The sequence below is a fragment of the Dromaius novaehollandiae genome, chromosome 15, assembly GCF_036370855.1.
Source record: "Dromaius novaehollandiae isolate bDroNov1 chromosome 15, bDroNov1.hap1, whole genome shotgun sequence".
Lineage (NCBI taxonomy): Eukaryota > Metazoa > Chordata > Aves > Casuariiformes > Dromaiidae > Dromaius > Dromaius novaehollandiae.
Window position 1 is genome coordinate 19,491,120 of NC_088112.1, and position 15,355 is coordinate 19,506,474.

General features: G+C 49.9%; 1 protein-coding gene across 1 annotated transcript; it reads left to right on the forward strand.

Annotated features, from left to right (window-relative positions):
- The first annotated feature begins 5,246 nt into the window (after nucleotides 1–5,246).
- CXCL14 (C-X-C motif chemokine ligand 14) lies at nucleotides 5,247–15,032 on the forward strand. The gene is made up of 4 exons (XM_026118286.2): nucleotides 5,247–5,410; nucleotides 6,283–6,388; nucleotides 11,303–11,413; nucleotides 13,916–15,032. The coding sequence occupies exons 1-4, from the start codon at nucleotides 5,347–5,349 to the stop codon at nucleotides 13,929–13,931; spliced, it is 297 nt and encodes a 98-aa protein (XP_025974071.1). The 5' UTR covers nucleotides 5,247–5,346; the 3' UTR covers nucleotides 13,932–15,032.
- Nucleotides 15,033–15,355: the final 323 nt, after the last annotated feature.

Genomic DNA, 15,355 nt, shown 5'->3' on the forward strand with positions numbered 1-15,355 from the left:
TTTTCCAGATAACGCTAGCTCAGCGATGGGGAATATTCGGTTCTTCCCCAAGGGGCAGGTACCCACGCTACAACGCGAATCTCAACCCCCCGTGAAAGACCAGGCTCGCACACGGCCACCCCAGAGCTGCCCTCAAGCCATCTTTCAGAAGCAAGCCAGCTTCATGATTAAGGGCAAAACAAACACCGATGTCCGCTCGCAACCTAAACGCCTAGTAAAGGGCTTGTATAAAGTGTATACTTGCATGTGACAATAAATGCTAAGTTACAGCACGCAAAGAAATGAGTCAGTAGAAAGTTAAACACAACCCACTATTTTTTTAACCTAAAAGCAGGATTAACCCTTCTGTGCGTCTTCAAAGGCGATTCTTAGATCCCCTATAGAAAGAAGCAGTTCTGCACTTGGCCAGGTTAGTGCAGTGCTATTTACTCATTCATGACAAGGAGCTTCAAAGACGGCTCGCAGACGCATGGCAGCAGTCCCAAACCAGACCTACTCATCCCGAACCTGGCAAACCACTCCTCCGTGGTCAACAATTTAAGCCTACGAAGAGCGTTGTCTTAAAACTAACCCCAAGAGAAGGAACAGCGTCTAGAATGTAATCTCATAATGGAAATAATAATAAAGAATATCAAAAGAAAGCGGCGAGGGCAGAAACAACGCGACCCTTCTTGTGCAGAATTCCTCCATTGTGAAACTTCACGGAAGGGAACGCAGCTGTTTTCCCTGAAATATGTTTCATCTTTCCAGAGACAAAAGATGAAATCCAAAGCTTTGACTTTCAACTTACGACGGACAAAACCATAAAGTGACGACACAACTACTGTTCAGAGCTATTAAACAGGAAAAAAAAAGCCATTCAGAGTTAAAGGTGAAAACGCAGACTCGACCACAACCTTTAACACGTCCTCTGGTGACTAACGGCAGCGCCCAGGGAGCAAAGTTGCAACATGCTCCCGAAATCTGAGGCAGCTCTCCAGTTGCTTCAAGTTGGGGACCGAGTTTCTTCCTTGCTCTTTCAGGGCGCCTGGAGCTCGTGTGCTGCACGTGGGGGAATGCAGCATCTCTCCTGCACAACACCTTGCACCTGACACCGGACACAAAACATCACCCAAGAGGCAAAAAAACTAAAGTACAAGACTCAGGAAAAAACCTATGCACAATATGAAATGCATCTGTACCTCAACCTTACTGCCCAATTTCCTAGCACACGCCTAAGTCAAATTCCTCTCCTAAATTTCTGACACGCTGCGCAGGGATTATGTCACGCCACTTCAAACGTTTAATCTTTTCCTTGACGGGCTGATTGGGATGTTCTGGTACGTGAAGCGCAGCTGAGCCATTCACAACGGTTTGCCTCAACAGCAGTGAGCAAGCCGCAGCTTCGTGGCCAATTTACAAATACTTCTTGCAATGATTGGCACTTCTCATCTTTCCTGCAGGAAACATCCCGTGAGATTTTGAAGGACAGTTAGTACAAATTGCAGTTGATGCTATACTCCAAATAACCACCATAACTGCAATAGGCAATAGTGACATATTTCCAGTAACAGTTACAATTTTAATAACACATGTTCTGGTCAGTGGGATGCAATGGGATACACAGGGGACCCTCTCTGTCCCAGGTCAGCCCAACACCACGTGCCCCAGCAGCAAAGGAAAATCGCACCCCGAGGGATGCTCGGAGACAGCCAGCACCAGAGCTTGGTAGGACTGAGCACAGTCCATGTCCAAGCCTTGTTCCAGCAAAAAGGCTTTTTTTTTTTGGATAAACTCTTCTGTTTCAGTGCTTCCACTTCTAAGGACCTCCTGTACGGCAGCATTTGTTTGGGTTTTGTCTTAGAGTGTAAACATTTCATTTTCGCTCAGCTGAGTGTTAGTCTCAGCTTGAAACATTTCTCCTTCCAGCTGGCCTAAACTGGAGAAGCTTTTGCTTTTCAAGGCAATCCGCTTGCAAAACCTGCACGTTCTTATTTTTGGAAGGGACGGCCACTAACCCCCAGCTCAAGCACCTCTCACACGGTTCTCACATTTAGTCTATGCCGCAAGTCACCAAATTACAGCCGACCTCGCCAGAAGCTCCGCTTTCACCCTCGGAGGCAAAGCCAGGCTTCACCCTCGGTTTGCCAAGGCGCCTTATGCTGGGGCAGAGACCTGAAAAGAATATTTAATCAGACGAGACGCCAGGCCTGTCAGTGATGACAATGTCCCTCTAATTAGCTAGACAAAGAGGGTAATATGCTACGAGTAAAGATACCGCTGTGCTCCCCCAGGGACGCGCACGGCGGAGCTGAGGACAATGTGGGGACCTCCATGGTCACCGCCGTTACGCAACATTCCCTTTGCAGGGGGCACAACCAAGCCCTGGCTAATTAATATATGATGGGGCAGTTTTGTGATGGCCGGCGGGGCTGAAATGAACGCTTTGACCTCCCGTCGCCCCCCAGGCAGCTGACGGGCCCCAGGGCAGCCGTTTTGCCCAGGCGGTCCCAGCAGCACGTTCACCCTGGTCTGGACCTACCACGGCAGCTCCTCACAGCTGGACGGGGCAGCAGCAAGGGGAGGTTGCCCCATCGTCCTGCCCCACATCACCGCTCCAGCTTCTTCCCCCTGCTCCCCTGCTTCTATTACAGCACCCAGCTGGGCTGGGGGCACCAGATTTGGTCCCTGAAGGGCTCTGAGCACTTGTCCCCCAGGAGGACATCTGCTCTGCGTGACATCTGCCCTGCGTGTGCCGACGTGCCTGGCTCGGCGCTGGCTGCAGGAGCCCTCCGAGCACCGAGCCAGGGCAGCGCTCCCCGTCACCGCCCCGCGCCGGTCCCCGTCCTCGCCAGCCCCCGGCAGAGACGCACGCGCCGAGGCCGAAGGGATCGCTGGGGGATGCTGCACACGCGTGAAGCACCGGCGTGTGCTGCTCAGCCTGGCGCGTGCTCGCACAAAGAACACGAGCTAATGAAGTATGTCTGGGATTATCGGGTTTTCTTTCCCTGCGGACTACGGTGTATTCCGCACAGACGTCTCCTTTGCCTCAATCCTTTGCTTACTCCTCTTCCGCGATCGCCATCCTGTTATTCAGACACAGCAGCTCCAGGTCTCCGAGACAGCTGCACACGGCGACCAAAATCTGTCCCACCAGACGAGACACCTTTGCGCTATCAGAAATAATCACCATCAAAGTCAGCGCTAGACACAAAGATGCTGCTGGGCCGCGTAACGAGTGGTTACCGTGTTCACACGCGCATACAAACACACACGTAGGTACCAGCTTCTCCACGTCAGCTAGAACCGAATCAGAGCGGTACTTTGCTTTCTCCATAGCGAATTCACTCGGCTTATAGCCAGCCTGGCTTTGAATGACACCAAAAGCCATACAAGCAGCACGGATTCACTTCTAGAAAGCTCAAGAATTTCCTTCAATTTTCACCCAGACCGTGCGCGAGCGTCCTGCCCTGGGGGAAGCGCCGACGTAGCTAAGGCTGCACCCAAGCGCGTGTTAGTGGGGGGGGGGAAATGCCTCCCCCTTCCCACACTTTTTCCCCTCCACTTTGGGATGAACAGGATCTGCAAAGAAGGTTGTGGAGGAGAAAACAACCCCAGGTCGCAGGAGCCTGGGATTACGGCACCTGGTTGGGATGGGAGGGAATTTTTTAAGCTGTCTGCCCCGTCCCCAGCGAGCGCCCTCGCCGCCAGGCCAGCACGTATTCGGAAATGAGTCTTTTCCACTTTCCCGCGGTACTCAGTCTGCCTCATAGGAGCAATCAGATCCTGAAAACACCTTTGGGAAACTTGAACCCAGATCTCCCATATTTGAGGCAAACGTTTTTAATCGCCAGGCTGCAGGACAACCCTCTCGTTAGCCCTGTTACCACTGAGCGATGCCCACAGAGCCCGGCGGGATGCTTTTACAGCCCCCAGCTCACACTGCTCATCTGCGACACAGGTGACCAAAGTCAGCACATGAGTTCACCCGGGAAGGGGTCTCTCACCCCAAAAGCTCCCCACCGCGCTCCTGAGCCCCCACCGGGCCCCTCCTTCCCGCGGGAGACGCGGCCCCGTCCAGGCACGTCCCGCAGGGAAAGCGCCGGCGAGAACCGGGCAGCCGCGGCTGTGCGCGACGTGCAGTGCGCGGTGCGGCTGTACTCGCACAGCCTGCCAACAGCCGGGCAGGGGACGCGGCCCAGCACCGCCGCTGCCAATGAGCAGCGGCAGCAAATGCACCGTGTGGGAAACTTGAACTGAAACCGGAGCTCGGGGCGTGCGGCGGGTTATTCCCACGCACGGCCTGGACCGGCAGTTTAGGGTGTTTTTAGCGTTTATGGTTATGATTAAAGGATGTCGTTAATGGGAATGTTTAATTCCTTGGCTGCTTGTTATATAGCTTCCAACTGTCTCTGGCCGTGTGACCGCGTGTGAGCTGGATGTACAAAACGCTGCGGGAAAGGCGGTTGCACTGGGTACATGAGCAGGGAACGTAGTCAAAGCTGTTTTGGGAGAATGGCTGAGACTCAGCGGGGCTCAGCGGAAGCATTTGCTAACAACATATTTCACATACATTACTACAAGGGAGATTAGAGACCCAGCCCTCATTTTCACCCATTTCAGTCACGTAGGCATAAAACTAGATTTTAAAGATGCTGTTTTAGCTGTGTCTGAAATCAGAAGCCGCATTCGAGAGGGAGAACACGCACACACCTTCATCCAGTTCGCGTGCATTGTTACCCTGCTCCGGACGCGTTGCTTGAGCATTTGTTAAAGCAGCCCTAAATCGATATTCTTACACGAATCATTCCGTATGCTGAGCCCACCTAACAATGCCCTTGGAAAAAAAGGATCCCTATTTAATTCACTAAAGTTTCCTTTAGAGCTGGAAACCCAGGAGAGCTGGGAAACCACGTTAAAGCAAGCAGGTCGCCTTCCTCACCAGGTGAAATTTCAGCACACCTAATTGTCAAGACGAGCGGGGATTTCCGCGGTGCTCTGGCTTCCCCCTCGCTCTTTCCAACCGTGCCTTTTTCTTTCTTTCTTTCTTTCTTTCCCCCCCCCCCGCCCCCCTTGCCCGGCGCTGCCCTGCAGAGCGGCGCCGCTGCCGCCCCCGGCAGCCGCCCGAGCCCCGCTGCCGCCGGGGCGCCGCGTCCGTCCCCGGGGCCGGCCCGACCCGCCCGTCCCCTCCCTCGCTGCCTCCCTCCCGGGGCTGGGAAGCGGCAGCGAGCCGCCGGGCTGCTCTGCATATTAATGAGTGGGAGCCGGGGCAGCGGGAGCGGCTTTAAAGGCGGACAGGCGGCGGCGAGCGGCAGAGCGCGCAGCGGCGGCGGCAGCGCCGACACCCCCGACCCCCCCGGTCCCACCATGAAGCTCCTGACAGCGGCTTTGCTCCTGCTGTTCATCGCCATGTGCTTAGCCAGCGCGGAAGGTGAGTTAGTTCATTCCACCTCTTCCCACCCAAACCTGCCTTCCCCAATTTTTCCCTTTCCCCGTAATCTTTGTTCGGCCTCGGACTAGACCCGGGGAGGATTTCGCATCCCACCGCACCCGGGGAAGGGTGATGCATTGACCCTGGGGCGCAAGGTAGCCGCAAGCTTTTTTTTAAAGGTAATTTTAAGTGACAAAGTTGTCCCGCTATTGCTAGCCAAGCAGCCCAAACGCACGGTCCGAGAGACCACAGCGCGGTCTCCCTTTTTCAGGAGCATGACTCAAATGTCTCCTTTAAATTGGTGGTGGTTTTCGTAGAAAATAGAGCAGACTTTAATTTGATGGGTTAGCATGAATTTCACCGAATTTACCAGTGTGTATTTTATGTATAAAAATGGCAAAAAAAAAAAAAGGCTTTTGAATGGCTGAGAAGGCATCAGAGCACCCGTGAGAAGAAAAAAAAATTAGAAGTGACTTCAAGTCCTACAAATTCTAATTGAGAAACAAGTGAAACGAGAAAATAACTAAGAATTGCATTTGCTTATTCAGTTTAAAGTGAGTTTGACTCTTTCATTTTGCTTCTGTTAAAAATAATTACATTAATCACAGCAGGTGCACTTTAAAAAGCATCATATTGGCTAAGCCTCCGAACGCGAGCCTCGGTGCTCTAAAACATTTCTCAGGGAGCTACTATATTTTTCTGGGATAAGAGAAAATATTACTGTTAAGCTCAACAGCACTAGGAAATTCAGCTTTTCTGCCAAGGCTCACAAGATCGAACCGAAGCTCGTACGCACACGTATGCTGCCAGGGAAGGGACGCTTGGTATGCGGGAGGCTTTGCAGGCGCGTGAGTAAGTGCTTTCTCTTGTAGGAGTAAAGTGCAAATGTTCAAGAAAAGGCCCTAAAATACGATTCTCTAATGTACGGAAGCTGGAAATAAAGCCGAGGTACCCCTTCTGCGTGGAAGAGATGATCATGTAAGTTTTACTACATTTTTTTCCTTCTTTTTTGCTTTCCTATCAGCTCAGTTGCATTACCCTACATTGCAAGTTCCCTCTTTGTTCTTCGGTTTTATCATGCCCTGCCATGCTGATTTCCTGCAATAACCATTTGCTATATTAGATGTAATAAGTGCAAATCTGAACAAAAACCCAGCTATCATTTTTCAACATAGTTGCCTGCTCAGAGAAATACTTATGAAACAGATAGTAATAAAAGGCTAATCATTAGTTCAGCTGAAGATAGGGACCAAATTCTACTCCAAGCTGCCCGATATAAAATCCAGAACAATTTACTCAAGTTATTTGGGACATGCAGAGTAAACACAAGAGCAGGATTTGGTCCATGGTGGTTTCTGCAAGGAAGAGTTACCCTAACCAGTCAAATTTTTGCCTACACTGTGCCAAAGCAATCTCCTGGCATTTCATGGGATCACCTAGTGCAGAAGAAAACACTTTCCTCCTAGCCTCACCGCGAAGCGATGACTAACACTGCAGCGAAACCCCAAAGAGATGCAGTGAGAAGCCGAAATGAGGCAGGCAGGGGGATCTTTGACATCGCTGGTGACTGGTTCAAGAGAAGCGCTTTCCCCCCCATCTCAAATACGGCTGATCTGCGATTCTTTTCCTGTCCTGTTTTGGATACCTTAAGATCGCACACAAACCACCAGCCCACCCACGGGACCGAGTAACACCCTGAAGGGCAGATCAGCCAAAACTGCACCCAACTGTGTCATCTAAGAGGGGAAAAATGGGTCCCGAGAGAGTGTGCTCTCAGCTGACCAGCACAAACAAGGAGGCACTGATCCTGCCCGCTCCGACATGAACGGCCGGACTCAGCAGACAGCAGGGACAGAGCGTGCTGGCCTCACTCGAGACCCTCCACGTTTACACCAGCATAACCAAGAGCAGCATTTAGCCCGGGGAGCATCGCGCCCGTCCCTTTGCAGCCAGAACCGGCCAGCAGCAACCCGACCAGATCATCTGCATCTGGAGCATCCCCGTCTGAATCGGTCCCACGAATCAGCCTGCTGCCGTTTTACTTTGTTTGCTCTGACCTTTAAATAGCACAAGTATGGTACAGGGGGGCACCAACTCTTCTGATCCCGCACCAGCCATTTGGGCGCAAACACGTCAAGCAAACATCTTAAATAAACAGCACTGACCTCTTGCAGGGGATTGAATCACCACCGTTTTGCCCTCTGCCTGGGAAGGAGCCCCAGGCGACGCAGCGCCGATATCTGTGTCTGCGTCCCACCCCCTGGAAAGGGCACCCTCGTGCTCGCTCCCGGGTGCAGCCGGGCGGTTTCCTATCTCATGCCAATCACCTGGCCTTAACAAAAGCAGCGGAAGCGCTGCAGCAGCGTGAAAGCAATGCAAGAATTTGCTGCTCGAGATTTCCCTCCGTGCCTGGAAGGCTCGACTGTTGTCTGGGAAGCGAGCGGGAGCGTTTCCCCCAGAGCAGGATGCCAACAGAGGCTGCATGGCAAAGCGTTGTCAGGAAAACAATAACGGGCTTTTCTAGGCTAGGTCTAGGAGAGACATCTGCTCAAAAGCAGCTGGGCCAGGCTTGGCGGCCAAGAGGGAGGGGAATGCACAGGGAGAAAATAAACCTCATTAATGCAACTTTTTGCTTTCAATCAGAAAGTCAGGAAAGCATCCGAACTGCTTCAGCCCGCGCCGAAATGCCTTGCGAGAGCGGGCTGCTGTTCCAGCCAGACTTGCTGGGCAGCTATGCAAATTCAGAGTAATGTTATTCAGGAGAAGGGAGATGCTCCGGGTTTGCACCCAGCTCCTGGGACAGAGCTGTCCCACAACTCTCGCGTTGCCGGGAAGGATCGCTCCTGCTTACGCCCACGGGGAACAAGGGCCAGGGGAAGGCTCGTACACCGGCATCGGTGCCTTTCCAGGCTACCACGGTAGAGTCTGAAGTCAGTACTGAAAACAAGTTTAAATTAATATTCAGAGAACCAATTGATGCTGGAGTCTCGGGAAAAGGCACAGAAGAGCTAAATTCCTGCAACTGAGTTTTTGTCGCTGGGTTGATTGTCTAAAATGAGTTCAAGCAGCTCATTCTCCTCCTACTCTCCTCTAAAGCTCTCATATCATCTTTCTTCCACACAAAAAGAGATAAGTGATGTTTGGCAGAGAAGAAGCAGGTACTTCAGTGCAGTTTAGGAAGGAATTCATCTTAGGACATAACCCCCCTAGGAAGAACCACAATCCTGGGCAAAAGCTGAACTTGAGTCCGTGGTCTAGTCAAAATCTGTCAAGATTCACGGTCTGCTCCATCAGGCAGTAGTCACATCCCCCCAGTGAGGAAAAGCAGAAGAAAATAGGGGAGAAGGTTTAATTCTTTCTCCCTGAAAGGATCCAAACCCACCCACTCCTCCTACACACAGCCCTGGCCCCAGGAGAAGGGAGCTGTCGGGGCGAGACTGGCTGGGGCAGATATGGGACACGGGAATCCTGCAGGAAGGAGCGCAGCAGAGATGAGAGCACAGGGGCTTCAGCCCCTTCTCCATCCCCAGAGATCTCCTTGCAACTCATCCAGACAACTCCTTGCTTGGGATAACAGCTCCCACAGCAGCTACTCTTAGGCACGTAATGGTTTCTCAGCCTAACAAGCAGGCAGCGTGCCCGGGGCACAACGCAGCATCCCCAAGAGCCAAGACAGCGTAGCTTGGGGCGCCCCATAAAGCCAGAGCCCCCACCCATGTGCTGCAGCCCCAGGAACCACAGACATACGGACCCCACGCACTGCCCTTGGGACACCCACCCTGCTGTCTGGTCTCCTGCTGGCATCATCCCACAACACGGCACGAGGCCCCAGCGAAAAAGTGGTGCACAATGATTTCATGTGTTGAAGGGAGCAGATGCCCTCAGGTCTCTTAGGAAATCTAAAAGATATATCAATGACAGTGAAGCTATTCCTTCACCAGAAAAGTGATAAAGCACCAAAGCACAAATGCCACGCCTGGCACCAAAGCAGCACATCTCATCCCAAGAAGAGCCCCGTTGTTCACCTGAGAAGCACGCCACACATCTCCTGGTTAGATAAATCCAGAATTGTCCTTATTCACTTCTTATGGTGCAAAATTAGGGTTTCCTGCTTTGTAGGAGCATTTCTGCTCCTCCCTGCGATTTAGCTTGTCCATCACTTTCTGGAAATACCCTCTACGCTGTGTCAGAGGAGAAGCCCAAGCCAAGTTCTTGCATCACACAGTGCCTGCAAGCAGGAACAGCCACAGCCGAGAAGGTGGCTGCTACATGAAGGAACTTTGCACTGACCTTGAGTTCCTTAAAACTTGCATGCCTTGTGCCTTCGACAGAGACTTGGTTTTGCTATAGCTTTTCAAAGCTACAGGAAAACTTCCTTTCTGATGTACACTGATCCCCAGAGGAGCTGACTGAGGACACCTTTGAAGCAGAGGTGGTCTGCGTTTGAACAGTGACCATCCCTTCCCGATACCTGCAGCTGCGTAGACTCCTGGAGGCCTTGCACAGCTTTCCCAGGCTTCAAGGAAAGGGCCACAGCCTCCCCAAAAATAATGCAGAAAGTAATGTCTCATCTTTTGGTGACATTAATTGACGCCTGTTGGAGATGGAGTGGAGAAGCAGAGCAGGGAAGAAGCTTAATTGCATGGAAAAGCACCATTGTACAACACCGCAAAAAACATAGCGAGACCCTTAGCTAAGCTTACACTAGCGCCTTAGAGCATTTCACCTCCAAGGAAAAAGCAAGGCATGCCCCCTGCACACTGGTGAGTAGCACAAGCTGAAAAGGTTTGCAGGGCACTTTTGGTATTAGAGGTAAACAGCCCCTTTTTAAACCAAATCACAGAAGCGCCATCAGTATGAGCAGATATTTCTGAGTTTTGCTACCATTTCATTGATGTTTCTAGCAGTATTTTAAAGATTCCAGTGTAGTGTTTTAGTTAAACTGAAAACTGTTTCCCTGTTACGGATGGTATTTCCAGAAAATGAACAGTTCCAGTAAGAAAAACAGAAGGGTTAATCACAAAATAAGAAAAATAGAGAACCTGTTGATTTTGAGCCCTGAGAAGTGATACCAATTTTGACTTCTCTGGAAAGCCATTCTCTTGGAGAGCACTGCCAGATTTCTCATAGCCTGGTTGTTGCAAGACCAACCGGTGCTTAATGGTGATGGTGTCACTAAACATGCTGGGAGGAAGCCTATCTAGATGGGAAGACCTCTGCCGTGTTTTCCCTCCCAGCCTGTCTGATGAGGAGGGACACCAAGGCTGCCACTGCCGGCAGGGACAGCAGAAACAGGCTGATCTGAGGAGGCTGAAGGCCCCGTGTCTGCCTGCCCTGACGTGCTCAGAGCCAGCCCTTCCGGCCACCAAGAATCTTATCCCATGCAAGCATTCAAAATATTGCTGACCACAAAAACCAAAAGAAATCCAGGTCTAATCTTTTCTCTTGGTTGAAGCACTGTTGATGCTAAGGGAACCATCTCCTTGTGCAAAGACTTTGTAATTGCCTGAATGAACCCTAATTAAATCAGCTATTAAACTCAAAAGAAAATATCTAACAGACAGCAGAGCAAACCCACTGATTAAAAATAATGGGTAGGTCTTCATCTGGTATGACTTAGCACAGTGCTATGTTGTCCAGAGTTGTATTGATTCATAACAGCTGAGGATCTGGTCCAACATTATTACAGCAAACGTGGACATCTTCCATAAAACGCAACATGAAAGTCCTCCCATTGCTGCCTGGGTGAAAGTCTCATAACCGTTTTTGGAGTTACCTGGAGTCAGAGCAAAGCAGAGCCCCTTGGCTTTTTAAGAAGTAAAGCCACTGACCAACGAAGGGGGCTTCGTTCCCGTGACTCCCGTAACATGATATCCCAACTTTCCCTTGCAGTGTCACTTTGTGGACGCGGGTGCGAGGCGAGCAGCAGCACTGCTTGAACCCCAAGCGCCAGAACACGGTGCGGCTGCTGAAGTGGTACCGAGTATGGAAAGAGAAGGGCAGGTAAGCGTCCGTGCATGCGGTGGGACATCCCTCCGCTTCTGCGGGCAGAGAGCACAGCCAGGTCCGTCCTCGCCGCGAACGGCAACGCTTCCCGCGGGACGGCTCGGTCGACAGGGCTGCTGCCGCGACCGTGCCGGAGGAAATGCCGGACAAAGAGCCAACATCCCCCAGCGCCAATTAGCACATCCATCTCAGGGTCTGTTTTAAACGATCTCAGCAGGAGGGGGGAAATCTTGGTGGCAAGCTAGACAGCTAACGGTGTTCAGACTTGGAGACCCCCTGTTTTGCATACTGCAAATGCACCGTTCAGCACAGAGGACTTGTTTCGCTCCTTAATCGCAATTATAAATGGATATTCTTGATGCAGTTTCTTTCCCTCCACATGCAGGGCTCAGGATTAGGCTGTTATGGCTATAAATAGTAATTATTTTCTGTTAGACTGTTTATCAGCTGATGTTCTCACTTACATGTGCTCACCTCCCTTTTATGGTTAAAAAGCCAGGATAAAAAGCTAAATTACTTCCACAGTCACACGTAAGAAAGCCAGAGCTGGGAAGAGACTGCCCTACTTCAGGTCACATTTTAATCATAACATCTCAAAGCCTTCAATTTCTGACAACAGATCTTTGCCAGTTTTAACCACCATATCATTCCCAGGATAACAGCAACTTGCTGGTAAGATGCACTGCCATCTTCTCCCTTGCATGGAGGGGTTTTGTTCATTTGGTTTTTTAAATAAACACACGCCCATCATAACTAGAAGAGAAATACGAATTCCTGTTGGTTAATGCTGGTGGTGATGTTTCCATCTATAATTAAGGGGAGCTGCCCAACTCCCACCACCTCCCAGGGAGAACCACGTGTTTCTTCTGAGCCTTTAAAGTCCCTTGAATATTGGGGTAAATCTTTCCGTGAATCTCGGCAGAAATAATGAATAGGAGAAGCAAGGCAGGGAGGTGGGAACGATCTAGCTTCCCTCAATCCACAGCTGGGCACTAAAAGATGTTGGGAAGAAGGAAGGGTATTTTACTCCGAGCATAAACATGCCCTGGGAGATGCAATGAGAAGTCACCCCTGGCACTGGGTCCAGGGCCGTGCCCCAGACTCAGGCACCCGCGTGCAGCCTTGTCGGCCTGCCGGGAAGCGCCTGGGGCTGCGGGAAGCCCTCCAGACCCCTCCGTGGGGAGGCCACCCACGTGAGACCCAGCGTTAGCCAACGTCCAGGAAAGAGCATCTGCACGAAGCACAACCCAGCTCCATCCTTCTGCAACAAAGAAAGCCAGCTCAAGGTTCCCCTGTCATCCCGAGGGGCGACAAGGACCATCTCTGCTGCAGAGGTGGCCAGGGGACAGGAGAAGCAGAGAAGGGACAACGAGCCCAGGCCAGCTGGGGCGGCCCCGCAGCCTCGGCTACCAGCCTGGGGTGTGCAAACCAGAGGCAACGCAACCCCCGGCATTTTACTTCTTTGCCTCTGCCCAGCCCTAAGCCTCTCCTGCACTTCCCTGCCCTAAGCCTCTCCTGCACTTCCCTGCATTTGCAATATTCATGACTGCATTTCATATAGCAGTTGCCTTAATAAACAAAGCAGCACGCAGTCAGCACCCTGCTTCAGGAAATCCCTTCCAGCTTCAGAGCTGGAGGAAAGAAGTCATGTGAGGGCGAGGCATCTCTCAGGGCCAGGAGACCCAGAGAGGGTTGCTGCTCTCCTCCTGGCCTCCTCCATCCATCATCACACCCCTTTGCAGCGAGGGACAGCCAGGGAAACGGCTACCCGCAAGGCTCGTTGCAATCAAACGGACAAAGAACCCAAATTAAAACTAGTCCTCACAAAAAATAAAATAAAATAAACAATTTGTCAGTGCCTTCAGTGCTAGCTGTGCCCACCCTGAGCGCTGAATTGCTCCCCAGGAAAAGCCAACGACTTTTAAAGCCAAATGCAGCACAAACATGAGTCTTCTCCCCGAAATAGCATTGCCCCTCATTTTCCCCATGCTGGGGAAGGCCACTTTCACCCGAAGAACCTGTACAGCCAGTTTTTTTCAGCAGTTTTATGGAAAACAGTACTGTCAGGTTGTCTTCTCAGGATGCAAACTAGATTAATATTATTCAAAACATGTCAGGTATTCCGAATATAGAATATATTCTAATTCAAATGCAAAGCTCGTGATATCCTTCAACATTTGTATGTGAAGTAGGGATTTTCCAGTGGTTAAAGTGTATTATTGGATGCAGATTTCCTAATCTTACGTGTCCCAGTAATCCTGAGCACGGTCGAGTCTGTTGCCCCCAGCAGACCCAAAAGGAGCCGAGAGGGCAAATTCAAAGCCCCTGCTCCGACCCACGTCACAGGTAGGAACCTGGCCACTCCGCTGAAGTCATTTACTTCCCAATTTACTTAAGCAAAGTTTAAAAATTTGGCTTCTAGTTTTTAATGATCTGGAGGGGGGCTGTTTCGCTCCCTGTTAAAATAAACAGCCTGCTCTTGGCTTTCCTTCTCTCCAGGGTTTACGAAGAGTAGAAGGAAGCAGCTCGAGGAATGGACCAGACTCTCCTGGCTGACATAGGACTGGACTCTGCAGAAGATTATTTCTCTCACAGACATAAGACACAAATTCTATATTATTATAAAGCACTTTTTACCAAGGGTCAGTTTTTACATTTTATAGCCGTGTGCAAAAGGCTTCCAGATTTCATAAGCATCTCTTGCACTTCAGATTTCATACCTGTCCGCTTTGTACCGAGACTGGGAAAACTCATGCTTTTCATTTTAAAGAGGTCTTTTTTATTGTTATTCATTCATACTTCACTATGATTGCAATCGAGCTTTATAAGCTCATTAGACAGATGTTGCTGTTTGTAAAGGTATTATACAGTTGTGTCCCTCACCCTTTCGCGCTGGGAGAGCTTCGGTGCTGTGGTCGTTTGTCACGTTTGCAGCCTCCGCCACAGCGGGACAAACCAGGGACCAAAGACTGGTTTGCTGGGCAAAACGCCTCTGAAACGCAGCCGGCGATAGCTGCAGAAAGGAGGTCCTGTAGCACACGGTCAAAGGAAGATGAGCATCGCTTCTTTGACGACCTGGGGTCTTGCTGCAAGGGGACGTGCACCACGTATCCCATGTAACGTTGTGTACGCTAGAAAGCACTTCTAGGTCATTTTTATCACTAAAAACGTTGGTTCTTTTTTCTCCACTTGAAGCTCTTACGGAAAGTTTGCAGCTTCAGTACTGAGACATTTTAAGCTTCGAGACTATTGTGTATGATTTCCTAGATTTGTAGCAAAAAAACCTTTAAAAGGTACCTTTTTATGAAAAATATGATAGGGTAAACATATCTATCTGTGTTTTAGCCAATACAACATATTCATTATTTTGAATGTAATACTTCAATGTTAAGCAGTGCATTCCTCTTTTTAAAATAAAATAACAAAACTACCTTTTCATTTGTAAATACACTATAGGAAATCTCCCTATATTACCTTTCTGTATAATGTACTGTACTGCTAAATTATCATATGCTATTTAAATGTTTGAAATATTTAGAAGGTTGCATGCAGATTTCATATTTCTTTCTAAGACAAATGAAAAAAATAATAAAAATATATTTAAAAAAACTGACAAGAGCTCTTAAATTTTCTTAAGCCATCACAAAACTCCAGCCATTCGTTATGAGGGTTTTTTTTGGTGGCTGAACTGGCTTTGGGAAAACACTGCATCAGAGAAGGTGATTTGGAGACATGGCAGCTTGCTCCCATTGGGATTAGAAAGTGTTATTCTGGTTCTGTTTAACACTTTCTCATTTTAGGATTTGGACTGTACCCAGATACTGCAGAATCTTATTACATAAACAGCAGCTATGCCACGTGCATATAGCCACCAGTCAAGCGTTATGTTAAATAAATATAGATCAACCACCCCACATCCATATATAAAAGGCAAATAAA